Source organism: Scyliorhinus torazame, chromosome 8 (genome assembly GCF_047496885.1).
Source record: "Scyliorhinus torazame isolate Kashiwa2021f chromosome 8, sScyTor2.1, whole genome shotgun sequence".
NCBI lineage: Eukaryota > Metazoa > Chordata > Chondrichthyes > Carcharhiniformes > Scyliorhinidae > Scyliorhinus > Scyliorhinus torazame.
In genome coordinates this window covers 275,959,533-275,982,071 of record NC_092714.1, presented here as the reverse complement: position 1 = coordinate 275,982,071, position 22,539 = coordinate 275,959,533, and the positions used below count along the sequence as shown (strand labels likewise).

Sequence of the window (22,539 nt, the reverse complement as noted above, 5' to 3'; positions counted from 1 at the left end):
TAACTTGTCTCTTGCTTCCTTTCTCATGCTGTGAATTGTTGTTTATATCAGATTTGTTCTGGAGCTGTGCATTTAAAGGAGGTTTGCTCGCTTAGAGGACTTGACTTGTAGCATTATCCAGAGAAATTGAGCTGTGTTTTGCATGTGTTTGTGTGTATGCTTGCATGTGTGTATATATATTTGTGTGTGTTTGTATGTGTTATGTTCCTGTGTGTGAATGTGTATTGAGTGCGTGTACATGTTGTGTGCCTCTGTTGTGTGTAAAAGAGAATGTGTATTTGAGTGTGAGAGAGAATGTGTGTTGTTTGTGTGTGTTGTGTGTGTGCAAGGGAGAATGTGCATGTGTGTTTTCCTTGTGTGTCAGAATGTTTATGTTAGTGTGTGAGTGATGTGTGTGTAAGAGAAAGTGTATGTGAGGCAGAATGTGTGCATCAGTGTGTGTGTGAGAATGTGTATGTTAGTGTGTTGTGTGTGTGAGAGAGAATGTGTGTGTGTGTGTGTGTGAGGGAGAATGTGTGTGTCTGTGTGCGAGGGAGAATGTATGTGTTACGTGTGTGTGAGGGAGATTGTGTATCTGTGTGTGAGGGAGATTGTGTATCTGTGTGTGAGGCAGAATGTGTGTGTGAGAGAGAATGTGTTTGTGTGTGTTGTGAGTGTGTGAGGGACAATGTGTATGTGTGTATTTGTGTGAGAGAATGTGTGTGTGTTGTGTGTGAGGGAGTGTGTGTGTGTGTGTGTGTGTGTTGTGTGTCTGTGAGGGAGAATGTGTGTGTGTCTGTGAGGGAGAATGTGTGTGTGTGTTGTGTGTCTGTGAGGGAGAATGTGTGTGTGTGAGGGACAATGTGTATGTGTGTATTTGTGTGAGAGAGAATGTGTGTGTGTTGTGTGTATGAGGGAGAGTGTGTGTGTGTGTGTGTTGTGTGTCTGAGGGAGAATGTGTGTGTGTCTGTGAGGGAGAATGTGTGTGTGTGTTGTGTGTCTGTGAGGGAGAATGTGTGTGTGTGAGGGACAATGTGTATGTGTGTATTTGTGTGAGAGAGAATGTGTGTGTGTTGTGTGTATGAGGGAGAGTGTGTGTGTGTGAGTGTTGTGTGTCTGAGGGAGAATGTGTGTGTGTGTGTGAGGGAGAGTGTGTGTGTGTGTGTTGTGTGTGTGTGTGTGAGGGAGAATGTGTTGTGTGTGTGTGTCTGTGAGGGAGAATGTGTTGTGTGTCTGAGGGAGAGTGTGTGTGTGTGTGTGAGAGTGTGTGTGTGTGTGTGTGAGGGAGAGTGTGTGTGTGTGTGTGAGGGAGAGTGTGTGTGTGTGTGGGCATTTCTGATTACAAACTTGTTTTGATGGGAGCAGTAATGTCTCCGGGCTGTTAACTGAGGCCCTCCCCCTGTTTGGCTGTGTTAAGAACACAGCAGCGATGAGCTGGATTGTGTGAAGCTCTCTCTGCGTTCCCCACCTTCACTGGGAGTTAGAGAGCGGGATCTTCTATTCATTAGTGTGTTGAAGCTGATCTACATTGCCTTTCCAGTAAGTACAGACTTCCCCTCGTTCTTTAACTGAGATATATTACAGGGAGTGGAATCTGTCTGACTCTCTCCCTTATTCATATTTGATTCAATGCCGGCTATGTTTTGCTGTGAACAATGATGGGGCCAGTTAAAACCTAACTCTGTAAAACAGCCTTGCAGGCAGAGAGACAGAGGGGAAGTTTGCAACAAGATCTGTTCTGAGAGCAAGAAATGGCTGGATCGATAAACAGCAAATTAGGAGAGTTTAAAAAAAAAAAATAATAATTGTCTTTAGCATCTGTTTGCGCCAGAATTGCATCGATCCAGGCAGAGGGAGTGTGAGATCAGCTTTGTTCTCGGTATGGGAAGATTAACCAGCACTGAGACACATCAGGAAATTTGGCAATTCGTTATATTAATTCACACAATTTGGCCAAATGGTGCCTGTGCTTTCAACAGCAGTTTGGAACCGTTGGGCAGGAGATGGTTATTTTTATTCCAGAGTTTAAAGCACCGACTAGGAAAACTTTCTGGGAAAGGGAAGAGGTGGAAAAGGAAAGTTAAAGGAAGCTGGATAATCTGTGGGAAAATAATGGGGAGCTGGGACAGAGTTTAAATTCTGTAAACGCTGCGGCGGTGGGAGTGGTCTGGAGGGTACAGCAGATACAGCTGTGTTTGCATCTGGTCTCTGCAATAATAACAATCTGTGTGGATGATAGTATATGTGCAGCAGGACACGGCAAAGCAGACAGTCCCACATTCACCGTTACCAATGCTGCAACCTGCACACAGCAACACGATTAGCACCTTTATTGTCACAAAGGACTCGCATTATTCCATTTCCTTAGTGCGAGATATTGGGGCAGACAGTTAGAGAAGGGAGCCTGGGCCGAGGAATGGGATCATTTTTAAAATTATTGAATGGGATGTGGGCGATGCGGACTCGGCCAGCATTTATTGCCCATCCCTAGTTGCCCTGGAGACAGTGACGAGCTGCCTTCCTGAACTGCTGCAGTCCCTGTGATGTAGGTACACCCACAGTGCTGTTAGGGAGGGTGTTGCAGGATGTTGCCCCAGCGACAGTGAAGGAACGGCGATGTACTTCCCAGTCAGGGTGGTGAGTGACTTGGAGGGGAACCTCCAGGTGGTGGGGTTCCCAGGTATCTGCTGCCCTTGTCCTTCTAGATGGCTGAGGTCGCGGGTTTTGGAAAGTGCTGTCGAAGGAACCTTGGTGAGTTGCTGCACTGCATCTTGTAGATGGTACACACGTCTGCCACTGTTCGTCGGTAGTGGAGGCAGTGAATGTTGAAGGTGGTGGATGGGGTGTCAAGTGGGTGAGGTGGATTGGCCATGCTAAATTGTGCCATCGTGTCCAAAGACGTGCAGATTAACTGGGCTCGGGGTGGGGGAATGGGCCTAGATAGGGTGCTCTTTCAGGGGATCGGTGCAGGTTCGATGGGCCGAATGGCCTCCATCTGTACTGTAGGGATTCTATGGATAAGCGGGGCTGCTTTGTCCTGGATGGTGTCAAGCTTCTTGAGTGTTGTTGGAGCTGCGCTCATCCAGGCAAGTGGAGAGTATTCCATCACACTCCTGATTTGTGCCTTGTAGATGGTGGGCAGGCTTTGGGGGGTCAGGAGGTGAGTTACTCGCTGCAGGATTCCTAGCCTTTGGCCTGCTCTGGTAGCCACAGTATTGGTTGAGAATGTGCTGCACACACCAACTTTCATAATATGACACCGTGTACTACACCTGAGACAATCAAAATAAAGTCAAACGGCAGTGAAGAACATGGCTATATCATTGCCTTGGCCAATTTTATTCTTCTGTGTCCTGTTGATGCCAGGAATAGTAACTACACACTGATAACAGGCTGTACCCCAGGCAGCAACAAGAGACGACTGGCTCAAATTGTGGTCTCACTCCCCAAACTGAGCTGCTGGAAATGACAAACCACAGCAACTCCGATAATCGCGTTTTAAATGAAGATGCTAAGCCCATTTTCAAAGTATTTATTGTTTTTTCAACTCATTATGAACAATGAAAAAGTAAAACCCTCAGCAGTTGGTCAGTAGAGCACAGAAAACAATTAGCTGCTGTTGCAAATGTGCCTTGGCAGGCACTTCTGAGCTTTGAAGGAGTCTTTTTACACAGACCCAATGATATACAAACAGTCGCAAAGTAACTGTTTACGTGGACATGTGCAAATATCTTCATGTTTTCCTACATAATCGTTTGTGCATAATTGCAAATGCAGAGTGTATGTGAATGCACCTATAGCAAAGCACATAGATACATATCACATGCAGTGATCAATGCAGATAGCAATGTGTGGATATCAGTGTGTCGATAGAAATGTTTAAATATTATTGTGTGGATATCAGTGTGTGGATATCAGTGTGTGTATATAAGTGTGGATGTCAGTGTGCAGATATCAGTGTGCGGATATCAGTGTGTGGATATCAGTGTGAATATCAGAGCATGGATATCAGTGTGCGGATATCAGTGTGTGGATATCAGTGTGAATATCAGAGCATGGATATCAGTGTGCGGATATCAGTGTGCGGATATCAGTGTGCGGATATCAGTGTGTGGATATCAGTGTGTGGATATCAGTGTGTGGATATCAGTGTGTGGATATCAGTGTGTGGCTATCAGTGTGTGGCTATCAGTGCGTGGCTATCAGTGTGTGGCTATCAGTGCGCGGCTATCAGTGCGTGGCTATCAGTGTGTGGCTATCAGTGCGCGGCTATCAGTGTGTGGCTATCAGTGTGCGGCTATCAGTGTGTGGCTATCAGTGCGCGGCTATCAGTGCGCGGCTATCAGTGCGCGGCTATCAGTGTGTGGCTATCAGTGTGTGGCTATCAGTGCGCGGCTATCAGTGCGTGGCTATCAGTGTGTGGCTATCAGTGTGTGGCTATCAGTGCGTGGCTATCAGTGCGCGGCTATCAGTGTGTGGCTATCAGTGTGTGGCTATCAGTGCGCGGCTATCAGTGTGTGGCTATCAGTGCGCGGCTATCAGTGTGCATATATCAGTGCGTGGCTATCAGTGCGCGGCTATCAGTGTGTGGCTATCAGTGTGCGGCTATCAGTGTGTGGCTATCAGTGCGCGGCTATCAGTGTGTGGCTATCAGTGCGCGGCTATCAGTGCGCGGCTATCAGTGCGTGGCTATCAGTGCGCGGCTATCAGTGCGCGGCTATCAGTGCGTGGCTATCAGTGTGTGGCTATCAGTGCGCGGCTATCAGTGCGCGGCTATCAGTGCGCGGCTATCAGTGTGTGGCTATCAGTGTGTGGCTATCAGTGCGCGGCTATCAGTGCGCGGCTATCAGTGCGCGGCTATCAGTGCGCGGCTATCAGTGTGTGGCTATCAGTGCGCGGCTATCAGTGCGCGGCTATCAGTGCGCGGCTATCAGTGCGTGGATATCAGTGTGCGGCTATCAGTGCGCGGCTATCAGTGCGCGGCTATCAGTGCGCGGCTATCAGTGCGCGGCTATCTGTGTGCGGCTATCAGTGCGCGGCTATCAGTGCGCGGCTATCAGTGTGTGGCTATCAGTGCGCGGCTATCAGTGTGTGGCTATCAGTGCGCGGCTATCAGTGCGCGGCTATCAGTGCGCGGCTATCAGTGCGCGGCTATCTGTGTGCGGCTATCAGTGCGTGGCTATCAGTGCGCGGCTATCAGTGCGCGGCTATCAGTGCGCGGCTATCAGTGCGCGGCTATCAGTGCGCGGCTATCTGTGTGTGGCTATCAGTGCGTGGCTATCAGTGCGCGGCTATCAGTGCGCGGATATCAGTGCGCGGCTATCAGTGCGTGGATATCAGTGCGCGGCTATCAGTGCGCGGCTATCAGTGCGCGGCTATCAGTGCGCGGCTATCAGTGCGCGGCTATCAGTGCGCGGCTATCAGTGCGCGGCTATCAGTGCGCGGATATCAGTGCGCGGATATCAGTGTGCATATATCAGTGTGCATATATCAGTGCGTGGCTATCAGTGCGCGGCTATCAGTGCGCGGCTATCAGTGCGCGGCTATCAGTGCGCGGCTATCTGTGTGCGGCTATCAGTGCGCGGCTATCAGTGCGCGGCTATCAGTGCGCGGCTATCAGTGCGCGGCTATCTGTGTGCGGCTATCAGTGCGCGGCTATCAGTGCGCGGCTATCAGTGCGCGGCTATCAGTGCGCGGCTATCAGTGCGCGGCTATCAGTGCGCGGCTATCAGTGCGCGGCTATCAGTGCGCGGCTATCAGTGCGTGGCTATCAGTGCGCGGATATCAGTGCGCGGCTATCAGTGCGCGGCTATCAGCGCGCGGCTATCAGCGCGCGGCTATCAGCGCGCGGCTATCAGTGCGCGGCTATCAGTGCGCGGCTATCAGTGCGCGGCTATCAGTGCGCGGCTATCAGTGCGCGGCTATCAGTGCGCGGCTATCAGTGCGCGGCTATCAGTGCGCGGCTATCAGTGCGCGGCTATCAGTGCGCGGCTATCAGTGCGCGTATATCTGTGTGTGGATGGATATCAGTGTGTGTATATCTGTGTGTGAATATCAGGGCGTGGATATCAGTGTGAATATCAGGGCGTGGATATCAGTGTGTGGATATCCGTGCAGATATCAGTGTGCGTATATCTGTGTGTGGATATCAGTGTGCGTATATCTGTGTGTGAATATCAGGGCGTGGATATTAGTGTGCGGATATCAGTGTGCGTATATCTGTGTGTGGATATCAGGGTGTGGATATCAGTGTGCGGATATCAGTGTGCGGATATCAGTGTGCGGATATCAGTGTGCGGATATCAGTGTGCGGATATCAGTGTGCGGATATCAGTGTGCGGATATCAGTGTGCGGATATCAGTGTGCGGATATCAGTGTGCGGATATCAGTGTGCGGATATCAGTGTGCGGATATCAGTGTGCGGATATCAGTGTGCGGATATCAGTGTGCGGATATCAGTGTGCGGATATCAGTGTGCGGATATCAGTGTGCGGATATCAGTGTGCGGATATCAGTGTGCGGATATCAGTGTGCGGATATCAGTGTGCGGATATCAGTGTGCGGATACCAGTGTGCGTATATCTGTGTGTGGATGGATATCAGTGTGTGTATATCTGTGTGTGAATATCAGGGCGTGGATATCAGTGTGAATATCAGGGCGTGGATATCAGTGTGTGGATATCTGTGCAGATATCAGTGTGCGTATATCTGTGTGTGGATATCAGTGTGCGTATATCAGGGTGTGGATATCAGGGTGTGGATATCAGTGTGCGGATATCAGTGTGTGGATATCTATGCATGGACAACTGTGCACGGACCCAATTGGACAAGTAAACTCGGGCAACCTGCTGATGCGCAGTTTCCATACAGAGTGGGGTCTGCAGGATGCAGATTTGTAAGATAAATTCAGCAAACATTTGATGGCTGCCGATGCAATGATCTTTCTGAGCATGTGTGTGAAGTACATTTCTGCACTTGTTTTGTGTATTCCTCAAGGAGCTCAGAATCCAGCTAACAGCATTGTTTTCCTACTTACATTGTATACTGGTTCATGGTTATATGTAGGGAATGACCCATCCAATCCACGATGCAGGACAACCTGGTAAAATTCAGGGACATTTTGGGAAATTCAGGGGCGAGCGGAGCCTTCTCGTCATTTGCTTCATTGCATTGTGGGTTTTTTAAATGGTTAAATGTTGACCTGTAAAAGTTGCTGCCTGCACTGTCTTGCTGCTGTGGTATGAGTGCCCTGTGAGTGCTATGATGCACACTATCACTCGCATAGGGCCATGCCCTCCCTTGCTCAACACTAGTTGGTTCAATATTAAATTTACAAGGTGCTTTATCGTATTGTTGTGAGAGGCAGTGGAACAGCTGCGGGCATAACAGTGCTGCTGGAGCCCACAAACGTATCAGTTATTCTGGAAGCTGGAAAAGAATTGGATTGACTTGGACTTTTGCAACTGTTTGTGATGTTCCTCTGCAGCCTTCCCAGCCAACGGAACAGAACGTTTTTTTCATCAGACTGGGTGGATCTTGGGTGTCAGCTTTCCCCTAGTCCATCGTTTCTCTAACTAATAAATGAAACTGTTCAAAGAAAATGAAAAGAAGCATGTTCCTTTGAACGGCCCATTGTCTTTGCTCAATCAGCGGCGACTGGAAGATGAGTCCTTAGTTCATGAGGACAACTTTGGATAGTTGGAAACCCCTGTACTGTCCCTCGCAGCCCCATTTACTACAGATTACCAGCTTCCTGGCTGCTCATGCTGGCCCCTTGCAGAAGGTGTGCAGGGGCAAGATTAATGTCATGTCCATGCCTTTTCATAATCAATGCCTGCGTTTCTGTGTTGTCATGGGTTGTGGAACAGGCCCTTAAACTTTAAACTTCAGAAGAGTTTTCACATCAACAGGATCCCAGCACACCCCAGGTCTGCTTACAGTTCAGCTGGATACACGGTTTAAAATAGTCTATCAGATTATCACAGTAAATGGTTGTGTTTTACACAACGCTTTTATACATGTGTGTGTGTGTGATACTTGTGTGTGAGGTCCATGTATGGGGTGTGCAGTTGTATGTGTGTGTTAAGTGTTTGTCAATGGAGTGTGCATGTATATGGCATGGTTTATGTGTCCATGTTTGCGTGTGTGTGTGTGTATGCGTGTGCGTCTGTGCATGAGTGCTTCCATGCATTTTTTTTGTCCCAGTAAGTCATTGTTATTCAAAGAGCTGATGTCAGCCCATGTTTATGACTCAAAAACAAATTTGATTTTCGGTGGTGACAGTCGATGTCCGGCTTTTGTGAACATGTTCAGGAGATTGCCCACAGCAGCTGCTTCTATACGAGGGCCTGCGTAACAATGAGCAGAAAGGCTCGGAGACTGGGTAAACAGCAGCCCCAGCCTGTGCCTCATGAGGAATGCCTTCAGCAAACAGAGGGAAGGAACAAAAATACCCGACGTGTTAATCAGGAGTGTTGGGCACATCAGAGTGAGGAGAGAGTGCAATTGTGAAGGTTTGAGGAGTTGGACTAATTGAACAAAGTCAGCTATAGCTAATCTTACTGATACAAGGCCATGAAATTAGACATTAATAACCCAGCTACGCTTGGGAAATAAGAACAAAAATATTTGCAGGACTCCAAATAGTTTAATTGTGTGTCAGTGAAACAACATCATCCCCTCCTCCACCTCATTTATGACATTATTGTGTGTACCTAATGATACGGCCGTGAATGTTGCACTCAGTCACGTCAGTTGATGCACCTGTCTATCTATATATATAATATATATATTATATTGCTCTTATATTTTACCCTGTATATCAATAGCTAGTTTTGTTTGTTGAAATAAATAAATTAGCATTTCACTTTATAATGTGCCACAGTCAACATTCTACCCGCAACCGGGAACATGGAGAAAATGTCGATGTCACATTCTGCTCTCGATTGTTGGGGCATTGTTTTACCGAATTGCAGAGCAGTCGCTACATCCCAAGACAGTAACTCACTGTGTGAGGGATGTGGAGACATTTCAAAGACGTAATAAGGTTTGCACCAGTTTCTGTCTGAAACAGTTTGCACCTCATTCAGGAACATCACAAAAATGGTGAGCAGAGAGTCTGTTTCGCTCCCTCCTCACTGACTCCATCACTACGGCAGCTCACACTTATGTAGGAACAGCACAAGGACCATTCAGCCCCTCGAGTCTGTTCCATCATTCAGCTAAATCATGGCTGATCTAAAATTCAGCTTGCCTCCATGCCCCTGACTAACTTTATCGTTCTTTTGAAGGAGAGTTTTATTATCCTTTACATGGACAAATTCTTCCCGATTTCACTCCTAAGTGGCCCAACGCGAATTGCAAGTTTATGTCCCCTTGTGCTTGGATGTCTCCCTATATTACAGACACTGTAAAATTCAAGGTGTGTTATTGATTCTTCCAACAAAGGAAATAATTTCACTCTGTCCGCCCTTTCAAATCCTTTTACCATTTCTAAACATCTTTATCAGATCTCCCCTCAATCTCATGAACTTTGTGCAATACAGGATCCGTTTTGGCAATTTGCCCTCCGAATTTAACCCTCTAAGCTCCGACATCAGTTTGGTATATCTGCAGTGCAGCTGGTTCAAGAGCTATCTCTCCTGAGGTGCCAGGACCAGAACAGAACAGAATTACTCCAGGTGAGGTGTGAATAAGATTCCACACAGCTGCATCGTCACTCTCACCCTCCTGTATTACAAACAAAATGTGTCCGGCAGAGAAAAAATAGAGAAGTCACGGAAGAGGCAGGTTTTCATGGATGCCTACAAGGAGGAGAGGGAGTGGGTGGCAGCGAGAGTTTAGAGGTCAGGGCTTCTAGAGATCCAGAGTTCAGGGTCTAGGCAGTCGATGGCCAATGGTGTGACGTAGGGCGGCACGGTAGCACAGTGGTTAGCACTGCTGCTTCACAGCTCCAGGGACCCGGGTTCAATTCCGGCCTCGGGTGACTGTGTGAAGTTTTCACTTTCTCCCCGTGTCTGCGTGGGTTTCCTCCGGGTGCTCCGGTTTCCTCCCTCAATCCAAGGATGTGCAGGTTAGGTGGATTGGACATGCTAAATTGCCCCTTAGTGTCCTAAGGTTAGGTGAGTTTACTGGGTTATGGGGATAGGGTGAGGATGTGGACCTAGGTAGGGGGCTCTTTCCAAGGGTCGGTGCAGACTCGATGGACCAAATGGCCTCCTCTTGCACTGTAGGGATCCTATGATTGTGTGATGCATAAGAGGTTAGGATTGGAGGAATGCAGAGATGCTGGAGGATTGTAGAGCTGGAGGACGAGGCAGGGAGGGATGCTGGAGGACTGTAGAGTTGGAGGACTAGAGCTGGAGGACTGTGGAGCTGGAGGACGAGGCAGGGAGAGATGATGCCATGGCAGGATTGGAAGGGTGGGAATTTTGGAATCAATGTGGTCAGTGATTGGGAGTCAGTGTAGGTTCACAGTGACAGGAGAGTTGGCCATTCTGCAAGCAGTAATCATGGAATCTGACACAAGTAAAGAAACATTTGGGAGTAAAACATCTTATCAAGACAGAACATATCAAAACATTTCATGCAACAAACTCCCTTGAAGTGCAATCTATTATTAACTAAAGAACAGAAAGATTTAGCTGTGCAAGATTTGAAAACAGAAAATTCTAGTTTGCGTTCCTGGTAAAATATAGAACTATTGTATGTTTTACAATGCGATGGATTGAACTATTTCTCATGGCAGTCATATACCAGAAATCTCCTCCAGATACTAAGGACCCACTTCATGTGGAAGGGGTTGTGGAACCCTCCCGATATCTTGCTGCCGCTGTAGAATCTGCTCCCTTTGCAGTGCACTTTACCTTGTACAGTGCTGACTGCAGAACACATCCCAGAAACATTCAACCCCTGCAGCATCATAAAAAGGGATGTGTCCCTCAGCGAGTGAGCTCGGATTAATTGGAGAGAAGTGTCAGGGCTGATGGGGCATCTCATTGCTCTGGCACGTTGAATGCACTCAGCTGTCAGCAGGTCGGATAGTTTCATTAATGGACCATTCATTTTACACGGCTTTCTTTTGAAAGAAATAAGTTGCATTTATATGGCGCCTTCATACCCTCAAGAAATCCAAGTTTCGCAGTCAATGGATCACCGTTAAAGAGCAGCAGCATCTGTTCCAAGTTTCCCTCCAAATCACTCACCACCCTGGCTTGGAAATATATCGGCCTTTCCTTCGTTGGGGAAAAATCCTGGAACTCTGTCCCTAACAGCGGTGTGGGTGCGCCTACACTACAGCTAAGTTTGCGCAAATTCTACTAACTGCACTCGAGCATGATCTCACTCAATGGCGGTGCAGTCTCACTGGGTCGAATGGCCTACTCACGCTCTTCTGTCTCATGGCCATCATTGATTCCACTCTTAAACATTGGGTCATCCTCGCAGAAAAGGAATCCAGCTTCAACGCTGCAATTGGAATCTAAATGAGAAATAAGAAGAATTTGGGGTCTCAATGGAGCTGAGATATTGCATAAAAGATAAGAAGGCAATTCGCCCCATCAAATCCAGCTTGGGTTACCCTCCATTGGAGAAAATCTAATCACGGTTCAATATCTCTTCAACCCCCTATTGCTTCACCCACTTACCCAATTTAATGTAAATTGACATTCTGCTGCCTCCGCTATTAATCCTGTGGATGAACCCTCGGAATTCTCTGAAGGACTTTCTCCTGCTCCCAGTTCTCAATCTCTTATATTGTATTTATCGGCCCACGTTTCCTACCCCTCCGCTATTGGAGACAGTCAGCCTCTATCTACTCAGTTCTATCCTCAAACTCCACCCCGTAATCTATGCCTTTCCGATAATAAAAGGCCCAGGGTTTCAAGTCCTGCTCTGTATTTCTACTTGCTCAAACCAGATTGTGTCCTAATGAATGTGTAAAGCCTCAATATCCTTCCTGTAGCATGGGGCCCAATGTGCAGCATGCGGCTTTCAAACTGATTGAGGTCCTATTAAGGTGACCTCACAGGACATCTTGTGGCCAACTGTTTGAATTGAATTATTCAGTTTCAATTCTGTAAAAGATGTTTAATATGATGGCAGGAATCCTGACCACAGTGTGTGTGTGTGTCTGTGTGTGTGTGCGAATCTGTGTGTGTGTGTGTCTGTGTGTGTGTGTGTGTGTCGCTGTGTGTGTGTGTCTGTGTGTGTGTGTGTGTGTCTGTATGTGTCAGTATGTCTGTCTGTGCGTGTGTGTCTGTGTGTGTGTGTCTGTGTGTGTGTGCGAATCTGTGTGTGTGTGTGTCTGTGTGTGTGTGTGTGTGTCGCTGTGTGTGTGTGTCTGTATGTGTCAGTATGTCTGTCTGTGCGTGTGTGTCTGTTTGTGTGTATGTCTGTGTGTGTCAGTCTCTGTGTGTGTGTGTGTGCCTGTCAGTGAGTGTCTGTGTGTGTGTGCCTGTGTGTGTGTGTGCGAATCTGTGTGTGTGTGTGGCTGTTTGTGTGTGTCTGTTTGTGTGTGTGTTTGTGTCTGTGTGTGTGTGTATTTGTGTACATGTGTGTCTGTGTCTGTGTGTGTGTTTCTGTGTGTGTGTATCTGTATCTGTGTGTGTCTGTATGTTTGTGTGTGTGTCTGTATATGTGTGTGTCTGTATGTGTGTGTGTCTCTGTATGTCTGTGTGTGAGCCTGTGTTTGTGGGTGCTTGTTTGTGAGTGTGTGTGTCTCTGTGCCTGTGTCTGTGTAACTGTGTGTGTGTCCCTGTGTGTGTGTCCCTGTGTGTGTGCCTGTGTGTTTATATCTGTGTGTGTCTGTATGTATGTATGTCTGTGTGTAGCTGTGTGTGTGTGTGTATCTGTGTGTGAGTGCGTGTCTGCGTGTGTGTGTGTGTCTGTCTGTGTGTGTGAGTATCTGTGTGTGTGTGTGTCTGTATGTGTGTCTGTGTTTGTGTGTCTGAGTGTGTGTGTCTGTGAGTATGTGTGTGTGTGTGTCTGTGCCTGTGTGTGTGTCTGTGTGAGTGTGTGTGAGTATCTCTGTGTGTGTGTGTCTGTGTGTGCGTGTGTGTGTGTATCTGTGTGTGTGAATGTGTCTGTGTGTGTGCCTGTGTGTGAATCAATGTGTGTGTGTGTATGTATATCTGTGTGTGTGTGTATCTGTGTGTTTGTGTGTGTCTGTTTGTGTGTGCCTGTGTGTGTGTATCTGTGTGTGTGTCTGTCTGCGTGTGTGTCTATGTGTGTGTGTGTGTCTGCCTGTCTGTGTGTGTGTGTGTGAGTATCTGTGTCTGTGCATGTCTGTGTGTGTGTCTGCGTTTGTGTGTCTGTATGGGTGTGTGTCTGTATGTGTGTGTGTGAGTCTGTGTGTGTGTCGGTGTCTGTGTGTGTGTGTATATCTGTGTCTGTGTGTGTGTGTCTGTGTCTGGGTGTATCTGTATGTGTGTCTGTGCCTGTGTGTCTGTGTGTGTGAGTATCTGTGTGTGTGTGTGTGTGTGACTGCGTGTGTGTGACTGTGTGTGTGTGTCTGTGTGAGTGTGTGTGTGGGTATCTGTGTGTGTGCATGTGTGTGTGTATCTGTGTGTGCATGTGTGTGTATCTGTGTGTGCATGTGTGTGTGTCTGTGTGAATCAATGTGTGTGTGCATGTGTATCTGTGTGTGTGTATCTGTTTGTGCATGTGTGTCTGTGCATGTGTGTGTGTGTGTGTCTGTGTGTGTGTGTCTGTGTGTCTGTCTGTGTGTGGTCTGTGTGAGTGTGTATGTATCTGTGTGCGTGTGTATTTGTGTGTGCGTGTCTGTCTGTGTCTGTGTGTCTGTGTCTGTTTGTGTATGTGCCAGAGTGTGTGTGAGTATCTGTGTCTGTGTGTGTCTGTATGTCTGTATCTGCGTTTATGTGTATCTGTATGTGTGTCTGTGTGTGTATGTATGTTTGTGTGTGTGTCTGTTTGTGTGTGTATCTGTATCTGTGTGTGTGTGCCTGTGTTTGTATGTGTTTGTCTGTCTGTGTGTGCCTGTATGTGTCTGTGTGTGTGCCTGTGTGTATGTGTGTGTACGTGTGTTTGTGTGTCTGTATGTTTGTGACTGTGTGTATGGGTGTGTGTGAGTGTGTGTGTCTGTATGTGCGTGTGCCTGTGTGTGTCCTTATGTGTGTGTGTGTGTGTCTGTGTGTCAGTCTGTGTGTGTGTGTCTGTCTGTGAGTGTCTGTGTGTATTTCTGTCTGTCTGTGTGTCTTTGTGTGTGTATCTGTGTGTGTGTCTGTGTGTGTGTATATGTGTGTGTGTCAGTGGGTGTGGGTGTCGTGTGGGTGTGTCAGTGTGTGTGTGTCTCTGTGTGTGTGTCTGTGAGTGTGTGCCTGTGTCTGTGTGTCTGCCTGTGTGTGTGAGTATCTGTGTGTCTGTGTCTGTGCATGTCTTTGTGTTCGGGTGTGTCTGTGTATGTCTGTCTGTGTGGTTGTCTATGTGTGCGTCTGGATGTGTCTGTGTGCCTCTGTGTCTGTATGTGTGTCTGTGCCTGTTTGTGTGTCTGTGTGTGTGCGCCTGTGTTTGTGTGTCTGTGTGTGTGTCTGTCTGTGTGTGGGTGAGTGTGTGTGTCTGTATGTGTATGTGTGTGTGTGTCTGTGTGTGTGTCTGTGCGTTTGTGTCTGTGAGTATCTGTATGTGTGTGCGTCTGTGAGTGTGTGTGTGCATCTGTGAGTGTCTGTGTATATCTTTTGTGTGTGTGTGTGTGTGGCTGTGACTATCTGTGTGTGTGTGTGTGTGTGTCTGCGAGTGTCTGTGTGTGTCTGTGATTATCAGTGTGTGTGTTTGTGTGTGTGTCTGTCTATGTCTGTGTGTCTTTGTGTGTGTCTGTGTGTGTGTGTATGTGTGTGTGTCTGTGTGTGTGTCTGTGTGTGTGTCTGTGTATGTCTGCCTGTGTGTGTGTGTGTCTGTCTCTGTGTGTCTTTGTGTGTGTCTGTGTGTGTGTCTGTGTGTATGTCTATCTGTGTGTGTGTGTGTCTGTGTGTGTCTGTGTGTGTGTATCTGTGTGTGTCTATGTGTGTGTGTCTATGTGTGTGTGTCTATGTGTGTGTGTGTCTGTGTGTGTGTGTCTGTGTGTGTGTGTATCTGTGTGTGTGTCTGTGTGTGTGTCTATCTGTGTGTGTGTCTATCTGTGTGTGTGTCTATCTGTGTGTGTGTCTCTGTGTGTGTGTCTCTGTGTGTGTGTCTCTGTGTGTGTCTATGTGTGTGTGTCTGTGTGTGTGTGTCTGTGTGTGCCTTTGTCCATGTATTGGCGAGTGTGGACAGTGTGTAATATCTGCCGGAGGTTTCTATCGTATCTGTTGATGCTCGATCCGCACACAATACAGGAACCCGCAAACATTTTCTCAGTTCGGATACCAAAGGAAAGGTGGTGATAACGCCGTTTATTTAGATGTATTTGTCCATTTCTCTCACTTTCTGCTGGGTTTTCTTGGTGCTCAGTCTCGTCCGTTGGGGTTTGTTGATCTCCCGATCTGCTTTAATTGATTATTTGATGGTAAATTTGAATGTCTATCTACAGAACTGGAAACAATGCTGCTCATCTACAGAGTGTTCCATCACCAAAAGCCAAATCTCCATTTGCTGAATATAGGGTCCAATGTTCCAGCTTTGTTTTTTCATTACGTGGATATAAATCCAGTTATTTTAAGAGTGTAAACATGGCTTAAATGCAGATAATGTGCTGAGAGAAAGGAAGAATATATCTTTATTGCAGTTAATTGCATCCTGCAAGCCTATACTTTCATTCTGCTGGGATTGTCAAAATAAGCTGTCAGCTCAGTTTAGTGTTTCAGGGGCTGCTCAGAGTGAACAATGCAGATTTAAACCACCCAGCTTAACCCTTTCACAACTGCTTCCATCCATCACATACTTTTCAAATTGGTACATTTTACTTACAGATTATTAACGAGGCAGGATGGTGTGTGTACATATGTTTGAGAGAGCGTGTCTGCTGTGTGGGGTGTGTGTGTGAGGGGGGGGGGGTTGTATATGTATGTGTGCATGTGTGTGTGGGGGGGGTGCAGGTTCATGTGTGTGTGGGATGTGTGTGGGATGTGTACTTGCATGTGTGGGGTGTGTAAGCTATGTGTGTGTGGGGGAAGATGCGTGGGCCATGGAAGTGTGTTTGGGGGGTTGGGGTGTGTATGTGTGTGAATGGGAGAGAGTGCATGTGTATGGGGTGTGGGTGTGTGTGTGAATGAGTGAGAGCATGCATATGTATGGGGTGTGGGTGTGTGGTTGTGTGAATGAGTGAGTGTGTGTATGGGGTGTGGGTGTGTGGTTGTGTGAATGAGTGAGTGTGCATGTGTCTGGGGAGTGGGTGTGTGAATGAGTGAGAGCATGCATGTGTATGGGGTGTGGGTGTGTGTGTGTGAATGAGTGAGAGCGTGCATATCTATGGGGTGTGTGTGTGTGTGGTTGTGTGAATGAGTGAGAGCGTGCATGTGTATGGAGTGTGGGTTTGTGTGTGTGTGAATGAGTGAGAGGGTGCATGTGTATGTGGTGTGGGTGGGTAGGTGTGGGTGGGGGGTTTGTGACACACTCCACAGACACAAAAATCAAACTTTCATAGATGCTCACACAGAGACCCATCCACCAGCATGCACACACACCCACACACACTCCCAAACTCACAGGCTCACACGCACGACTCCCTCAGTTGAGCAGTGTGTAGCAGCATGCTGTGTGATGTGGATTAGTTAATCCTGGCTAGGTTGCTACGCCCCCCCCCCCCCCCTCCCCGCCCCCGTCCCCGGCTAGGCTTCAAGGGGCAGTTAACCCAGATTCCATCTTTCCATTGTCCACTGCTTGTGGAGATGCACATGTGTGAGTGTGGATTAGTGTGTGATGCCTCCTCCTGTCAAATTACCCGCTACCATTGACTGGACTGATGGGTGAGGGCTGGTTCCTTGGATGAAGAGCTGGAGGGCAGCTATTGCTGTGGAATTTGCCTACCCTGCCGGGAGAAAGGGTGAAAATGCAACGCAAACGAAGGATCAAATATTTGATAGCAGAGTTCCAGATTTGAGATGAATGCACTGGGGAAAAAGAGGTCCGACAGATTTCTATATTATCAGGGGACGCATCCTGTCGGGTGTTCTTCAGAACCCTCACTGTCGCATCTTTGCAAACTTCCTCAAAATGCAGATTTCTTGATCAGAATGAAGGTTTTCTGGACATTTCAGCTCCCTTGTTTGTAGAACTCGGTTTGTAATGCAGGTTGTAGAGTTCGCAAATTTGACATCGTGTAACACCCAGCTGGGCGCGATGATGTGAAAACGCATCGTGACATTACTGAGCTTCGTTGTGTGGATGTCAGAGCTGGTCATCAATCTGAGCGGAAAGCAACAAAAATGTTACTTACTTCAGAATTAAAAACATAGAATGTGCACCCTTTAACTATGGCAGATTTAAGTCTCTAAGACTTGTCTGAGGCCGGAGGGAGTCAGTCCTGTGTTCCTGGATAACCCCTTTCTCACTGCAGCTCCACTCGCCGCTCCCAGACACTGATGCAGGGCAGCCGATGATCGCAATCACGCCAAGGGAGCAACCTCAAGGTTTGGAGGCCGGTTTTTTTTAATGGGGGGGCGGGGGGGCACAACCAAAGTGCACGGACGCTGCACCAGGAGAGGCAGGAGTAGGGCAGCGCGGTGGCGCAGTGGGTTAGCACTGCTGCCTGACGGCTCCGAGGTCCCAGGTTCGATCCCGCTCTGGGTCGCTGTCCGTGTGGAGTTTGCACATTCTCCCCGTGTCTGCGTGGGTTTCACTCCCACAACCCAAAGATGTGCAGGGTAGGTGGATTGGCCACACTAAATTGCCCCTTCATTGGAAAAAATTAATTGGGTACTCTAAATTTATAAAAAGAAAGGCGAGGCAGGAGTGATGGGGAAGGAGGAGTGGAGGCTGGGCCAGGACAGGCAGGAGTGATGGGGAAGGAGGAGTGGAGGCTGGGCCAGGACAGGCAGGAGTGATGGGGAAGGAGGAGTGGAGGCTGGGCCAGGACAGGCAGGAGTGATGGGGAAGGAGGAGTGGAGGCTGGGCCAGGACAGGCAGGAGTGATGGGGAAGGAGGAGTGGAGGCTGGGCCAGGACAGGCAGGAGTGATGGGGAAGGAGGAGTGGAGGCTGGGCCAGGACAGGCAGGAGTGATGGGGAAGGAGGAGTGGAGGCTGGGCCAGGACAGGCAGGAGTGATGGGGAAGGAGGAGTGGAGGCTGGGCCAGGACAGGCAGGAGTGATGGGGAAGGAGGAGTGGAGGCTGGGCCAGGACAGGCAGGAGTGATGGGGAAGGAGGAGTGGAGGCTGGGCCAGGACAGGCAGGAGTAATGGGGAAGGAGGAGTGGAGGCTGGGCCAGGACAGGCAGGAGTGATGGGGAAGGAGGAGTGGAGGCTGGGCCAGGACAGGCAGGAGTAATGGGGAAGGAGGAGTGGAGGCTGGGCCAGGACAGGCAGGAGTGATGGGAAAGGAGGAGTGGAGGCTGGGCCAGGACAGGCAGGAGTGATGGGGAAGGAGGAGTGGAGGCTGGGCCAGGACAGGCAGGAGTGATGGGGAAGGAGGAGTGGAGGCTGGGCCAGGACAGGCAGGAGTAATGGGGAAGGAGGAGTGGAGGCTAGGCCAGGACAGGCAGGAGTAAAGCGTGTCCAGGGAGGGAAGCCAGACTGGATCTCCTGGTGTGCAGTGAGTGAATGGTTGTCTGTCTGCCACTTAAATACGTCACCAGCACTTTCGTCTCCATGAGGACAGCTGCTCACCCACCGCAGGATTCACCAAGTTGCTCACACGTGGATATGTAGCGTAAGATCTGGCGTGACAGCTGTCCCCCCAGTGCCCCCAGTAGAAATCACTCCCCCCCCCCCCCCCCCCCCCCCCCCCACCCCCCATCCAACCTAAACTCCAGAATGGAAGATGCCGCCCTATATCTCAAGAGTATCTTTCTATTTTTACAATATGCAGGAAATATTTCGAGCTCCACAGAAGGTTCCTCTGCTATTCCAATCCGGAGAGAGATAGATTCCAAGTCGTATCCACCCTCCCTGCAGAGTGAGTTTGCTCCAGGAAATGTGACAGGAACAGTTCCTGTAGCTGCTGCGACCAGACCATCGCCTTGCTGAACACACACTCAGCGCCCACACTCTGGAACAGCACCCCCCCCCCCCCCCCCCCCCCCCCAAACACTCACTGCTCACCCTCAACAGAGAAATTTAACCACTGGAGCAAGAGGTTTCAGCCTGGAGAAAACCTGACAATGAGGCAGAATAGGAAGGGAGAATATTGACGGCTGGAACTGCTACAGGGAATATTTTGGCCACAGCCTCAAAGGGATTTGGAAGATTCAAACCTGGTCCCACGGTATCGGACAATGAGGATTGGAAATGTTGCTGATTCATCACCTGTGATCAGTAAATTTGTTTAATCGGTTTCTGCGTTTAGGAAGTAGTTGGCTGGTCCTTACCAGTGTTCCCATTTCGCAAGAAGGATCTTTGAGGATCAAACAGACGGATATTGTTTTCAGATCTTTATTCTCCTCCCTCAGGGGGTGTGGTGGGAGGGCTGGTGGGGTGACGAACATTCTGACAGGCTGCAGGTGAATGTTCCTTCCATGTCCAAACACCATCGTTATCCCTGATGCGACGATCAATTCACTCAAGGACTCGTGTCGGAGTAAAACAGTGGTTTTAATTAACTATCCACTTTGCCTGCCTGCGACTGGTACATACTGAGGACAGCCCCACAGGCCAGCTACTCTTATACTCCTTCAAAGGGGCGGAGCCATGGGCGGAGCCCAGACATGCTCCAACATCCTCCAACATCTCCCCCTGTGGGTGAAGCCATACAATGGCCCACAGATAAAACCCACAGGGTTAATAACATAGAACATAACTGGTGATCAACTGTATTTACATTCACCACAATCCCAGCCAATCATGGCTTAGTCCAAGACAGCAGGAGGCCTTTATTTTTAATTCTTTTTAATTTAGAGTACCCAATTATTATTTTTTTCCAATTAGGGGGCAATTTAGTGTGGCCATTCCACCTACCCTGCACATAAGAACTAGGAGCAGGAGTAGGCCATCTGGCCCCTCGAGCCTGCTCCGCCATTCAATGAGATCATGGCTGATCTTTTGTGGACTCAGCTCCACTTTCCGGCCCGAACACCATAACCCTTAATCCCTTTATTCTTCAAAAAACTATCTATCTTTATCTTAAAAACATTTAATGAAGGAGCCTCTACTGCTTCACAGGGCAAGGAATTCCATAGATTCGCAACTCTTTGGGTGAAGTTCCTCCTAAACTCAGTCCTAAATCTACTTCCCCTTATTTTGAGGCTATGCCCCCTAGTTCTGCTTTCACCCGCCAGTGGAAACAACCTGCCCGCATCTATCCTATCTATTCCCTTCATAATTTTATATGTTTCTATAAGATCCCCCCCTCATCCTTCGAAATTCCAACGAGTACAGTCCCAGTCTACTCAACCTCTCCTCGTAATCCAACCCCTTCAGCTCTGGGATTAACCTAGTGAATCTCCTCTGCACACCCTCCAGTGCCAGTACGTCCTTTCTCAAGTAAGGAGACCAAAACTGAACACAATACTCCAGGTGTGGCCTCACTAACACCTTCGACAATTGCAGCATAACCTCCCTAGTCATAAACTCCATCCCTCTAGCAATGAAGGACAAAATTCCATTTGCCTTCTTAATCACCTGTTGCACCTGTAAACCAACTTTTTGCGATTCATGCACGAGCACACCCAGGTCTCTCTGCACAGCAGCATGTTTTAATATTTTATCATTTAAATAATAATCCCTTTTGCTGTTATTCCTACCAAAATGGATAACCTCACATTTGTCAACATTGTATTCCATCTGCCAGACCCTAGCCCATTCACCTAACCTATCCAAATCCCTCTGCAGACTTCCAGTATCCTCTGCACTTTTTGCTTTACCACTTATCTTAGTGTCGTCTGCAAACTTGGACACATTGCACTTGGTCCCCAACTCCAAATCATCTATGTAAATCTTTGGGTTGTGGGGGTGAGACCCACGCAGACACGGGGAGAATGTGCAAACTCCACACGGACAGTAACCCGGGGCCGGGATCGAACCCGGGACCTCGGCGCCACAGTCCCAGTGCTAACCACTGCGCCTGGAGTGGGGTTTGAACCCTGCACTGTGTGATCCAGATATCAGAGTCAAGTCTCTAAACATTGAATCTGCTTTAATGTCACATCGGCAAAACACGAAAAACCGTGAGAGCTCACCCTGAGGGTTAGTTAGCTTTTTGTCGCCTTTCGCAGTGCGAGCCTGCACAGGAATTGCCTTCAGGGTATATGTGACCCAAGCCCTCAGCACATCTAGGATGTGGTGAATTGTTTCAGAGAAAGTACAAAGTATTCACGTTATTTATAATCAAAAATCTCCTGCGAGACGGGGAGAACTTGTCAAAGTGGAGGTGATTATTCTGATCAGTAAAGACAGTAACGGGAAAGTAAAAGCAAAATACTGCAGCGGCTGGAAATCTGAAATAAAAGCGGACGGTGGTGGAGATACTCAGCAGGTCAGGCAGCATCTGTGGGACGGGATATCAGCCAGAATCCTTCTGCCCACGTGGGAGGTGAGCAGGCCGGAGAATTTTGGGGGATTGGTGTCAGGACTGGACTCCGACAACCTCCAATCCTCCGCAGGGTGGGAAAATTCTCGGTGGGAGGGACCATATTTAACCTTCCTGCCCCACCCCCACTTGAGTTCATTTTGATGGCCGCTTCAGGGCCTCCTCCTGCCTGGTCAGCAAGCTTCCCGGCTTCAGGCAGACCTGCCGACTTGTGGCCTGGATTGTGGTGAGGGCGTACGGGCTGGATGTTAGCTGGAGGCAGGTGTGTGGGTGGGGGGGTCCCTCAATCTGCACTGGTCTGTGCAGGATCGAGGGCATTTAACATGGGACATGGGGGCGGTGGGACATGGGGGCGGTGGGGGGGGGGGGTGGGGGGAGAAGGTACACGAGCCTTTTCCCCTCAGAGTCAGGGCAGGTGTCACGCTGCTTTGTCGGGCAGCGAGCAAGACGCCCGCCGAGAATGGAAGAAGGCCCAGAATTAGTGTTCCCGGCCTGTGGCCTTTCATCAGAAATATCAGGTGGTTGCCGGTGGGGAAGGGAGGAGTAGGAACAGGTCCAGGTTCAGGGTGGTTGTCCAAAAGACAATCTATCGACAGATAAATGTCTGGACTGTTATCCCAGCGGATAAATCACAACATGAAAATGACAATTGGTGGAGTGAACCGGAGAAGCCAGTCGACTGGGAATGACCCTCGGAATGACCCTGCAGTTTCAGCTCCTGCATTCGCAGTGCATCCTGGGGATGTTCCTCCGCCTATTATTTAAAAAGATACCTCCAAGGTTCTTATTATTTCTCGATTTCTCCACCTTGCCAGGAGATTTAATGTCGTTGGACTTGGTCAGCCTGGGGTGTGGCCATTTTTAACATGGACAAGGAATCTTGTCGAGTATGATTCCCTTGACTGTGACATGGTGATTGGGAGGGCAGTGTTACCACCCTGGGCGTGGG

At 48.7% G+C, this 22,539-nt stretch overlaps 1 protein-coding gene across 6 annotated transcripts in view; it reads left to right on the top strand.

The window, feature by feature from the left end:
- tox2 (TOX high mobility group box family member 2) overlaps positions 1–22,539 on the top strand; it is a 273,425-nt gene that overhangs the window by 622 nt on the left and 250,264 nt on the right. For 2 of the 6 annotated variants that reach the window (XM_072515367.1, XM_072515363.1), the window contains exon 1: positions 2,581–2,730. The exons of 2 other annotated variants lie outside the window; for them this stretch is intronic. In XM_072515367.1, the coding sequence (XP_072371468.1) occupies positions 2,596–2,730 (135 nt within the window). In that variant the 5' untranslated portion in view covers positions 2,581–2,595. Of the gene's footprint in view, positions 1–522; positions 1,519–2,580; positions 2,731–22,539 lie in introns of those variants that run through there. 2 more of the 6 variants (XM_072515366.1, XM_072515368.1) reach the window with 2 other exon arrangements.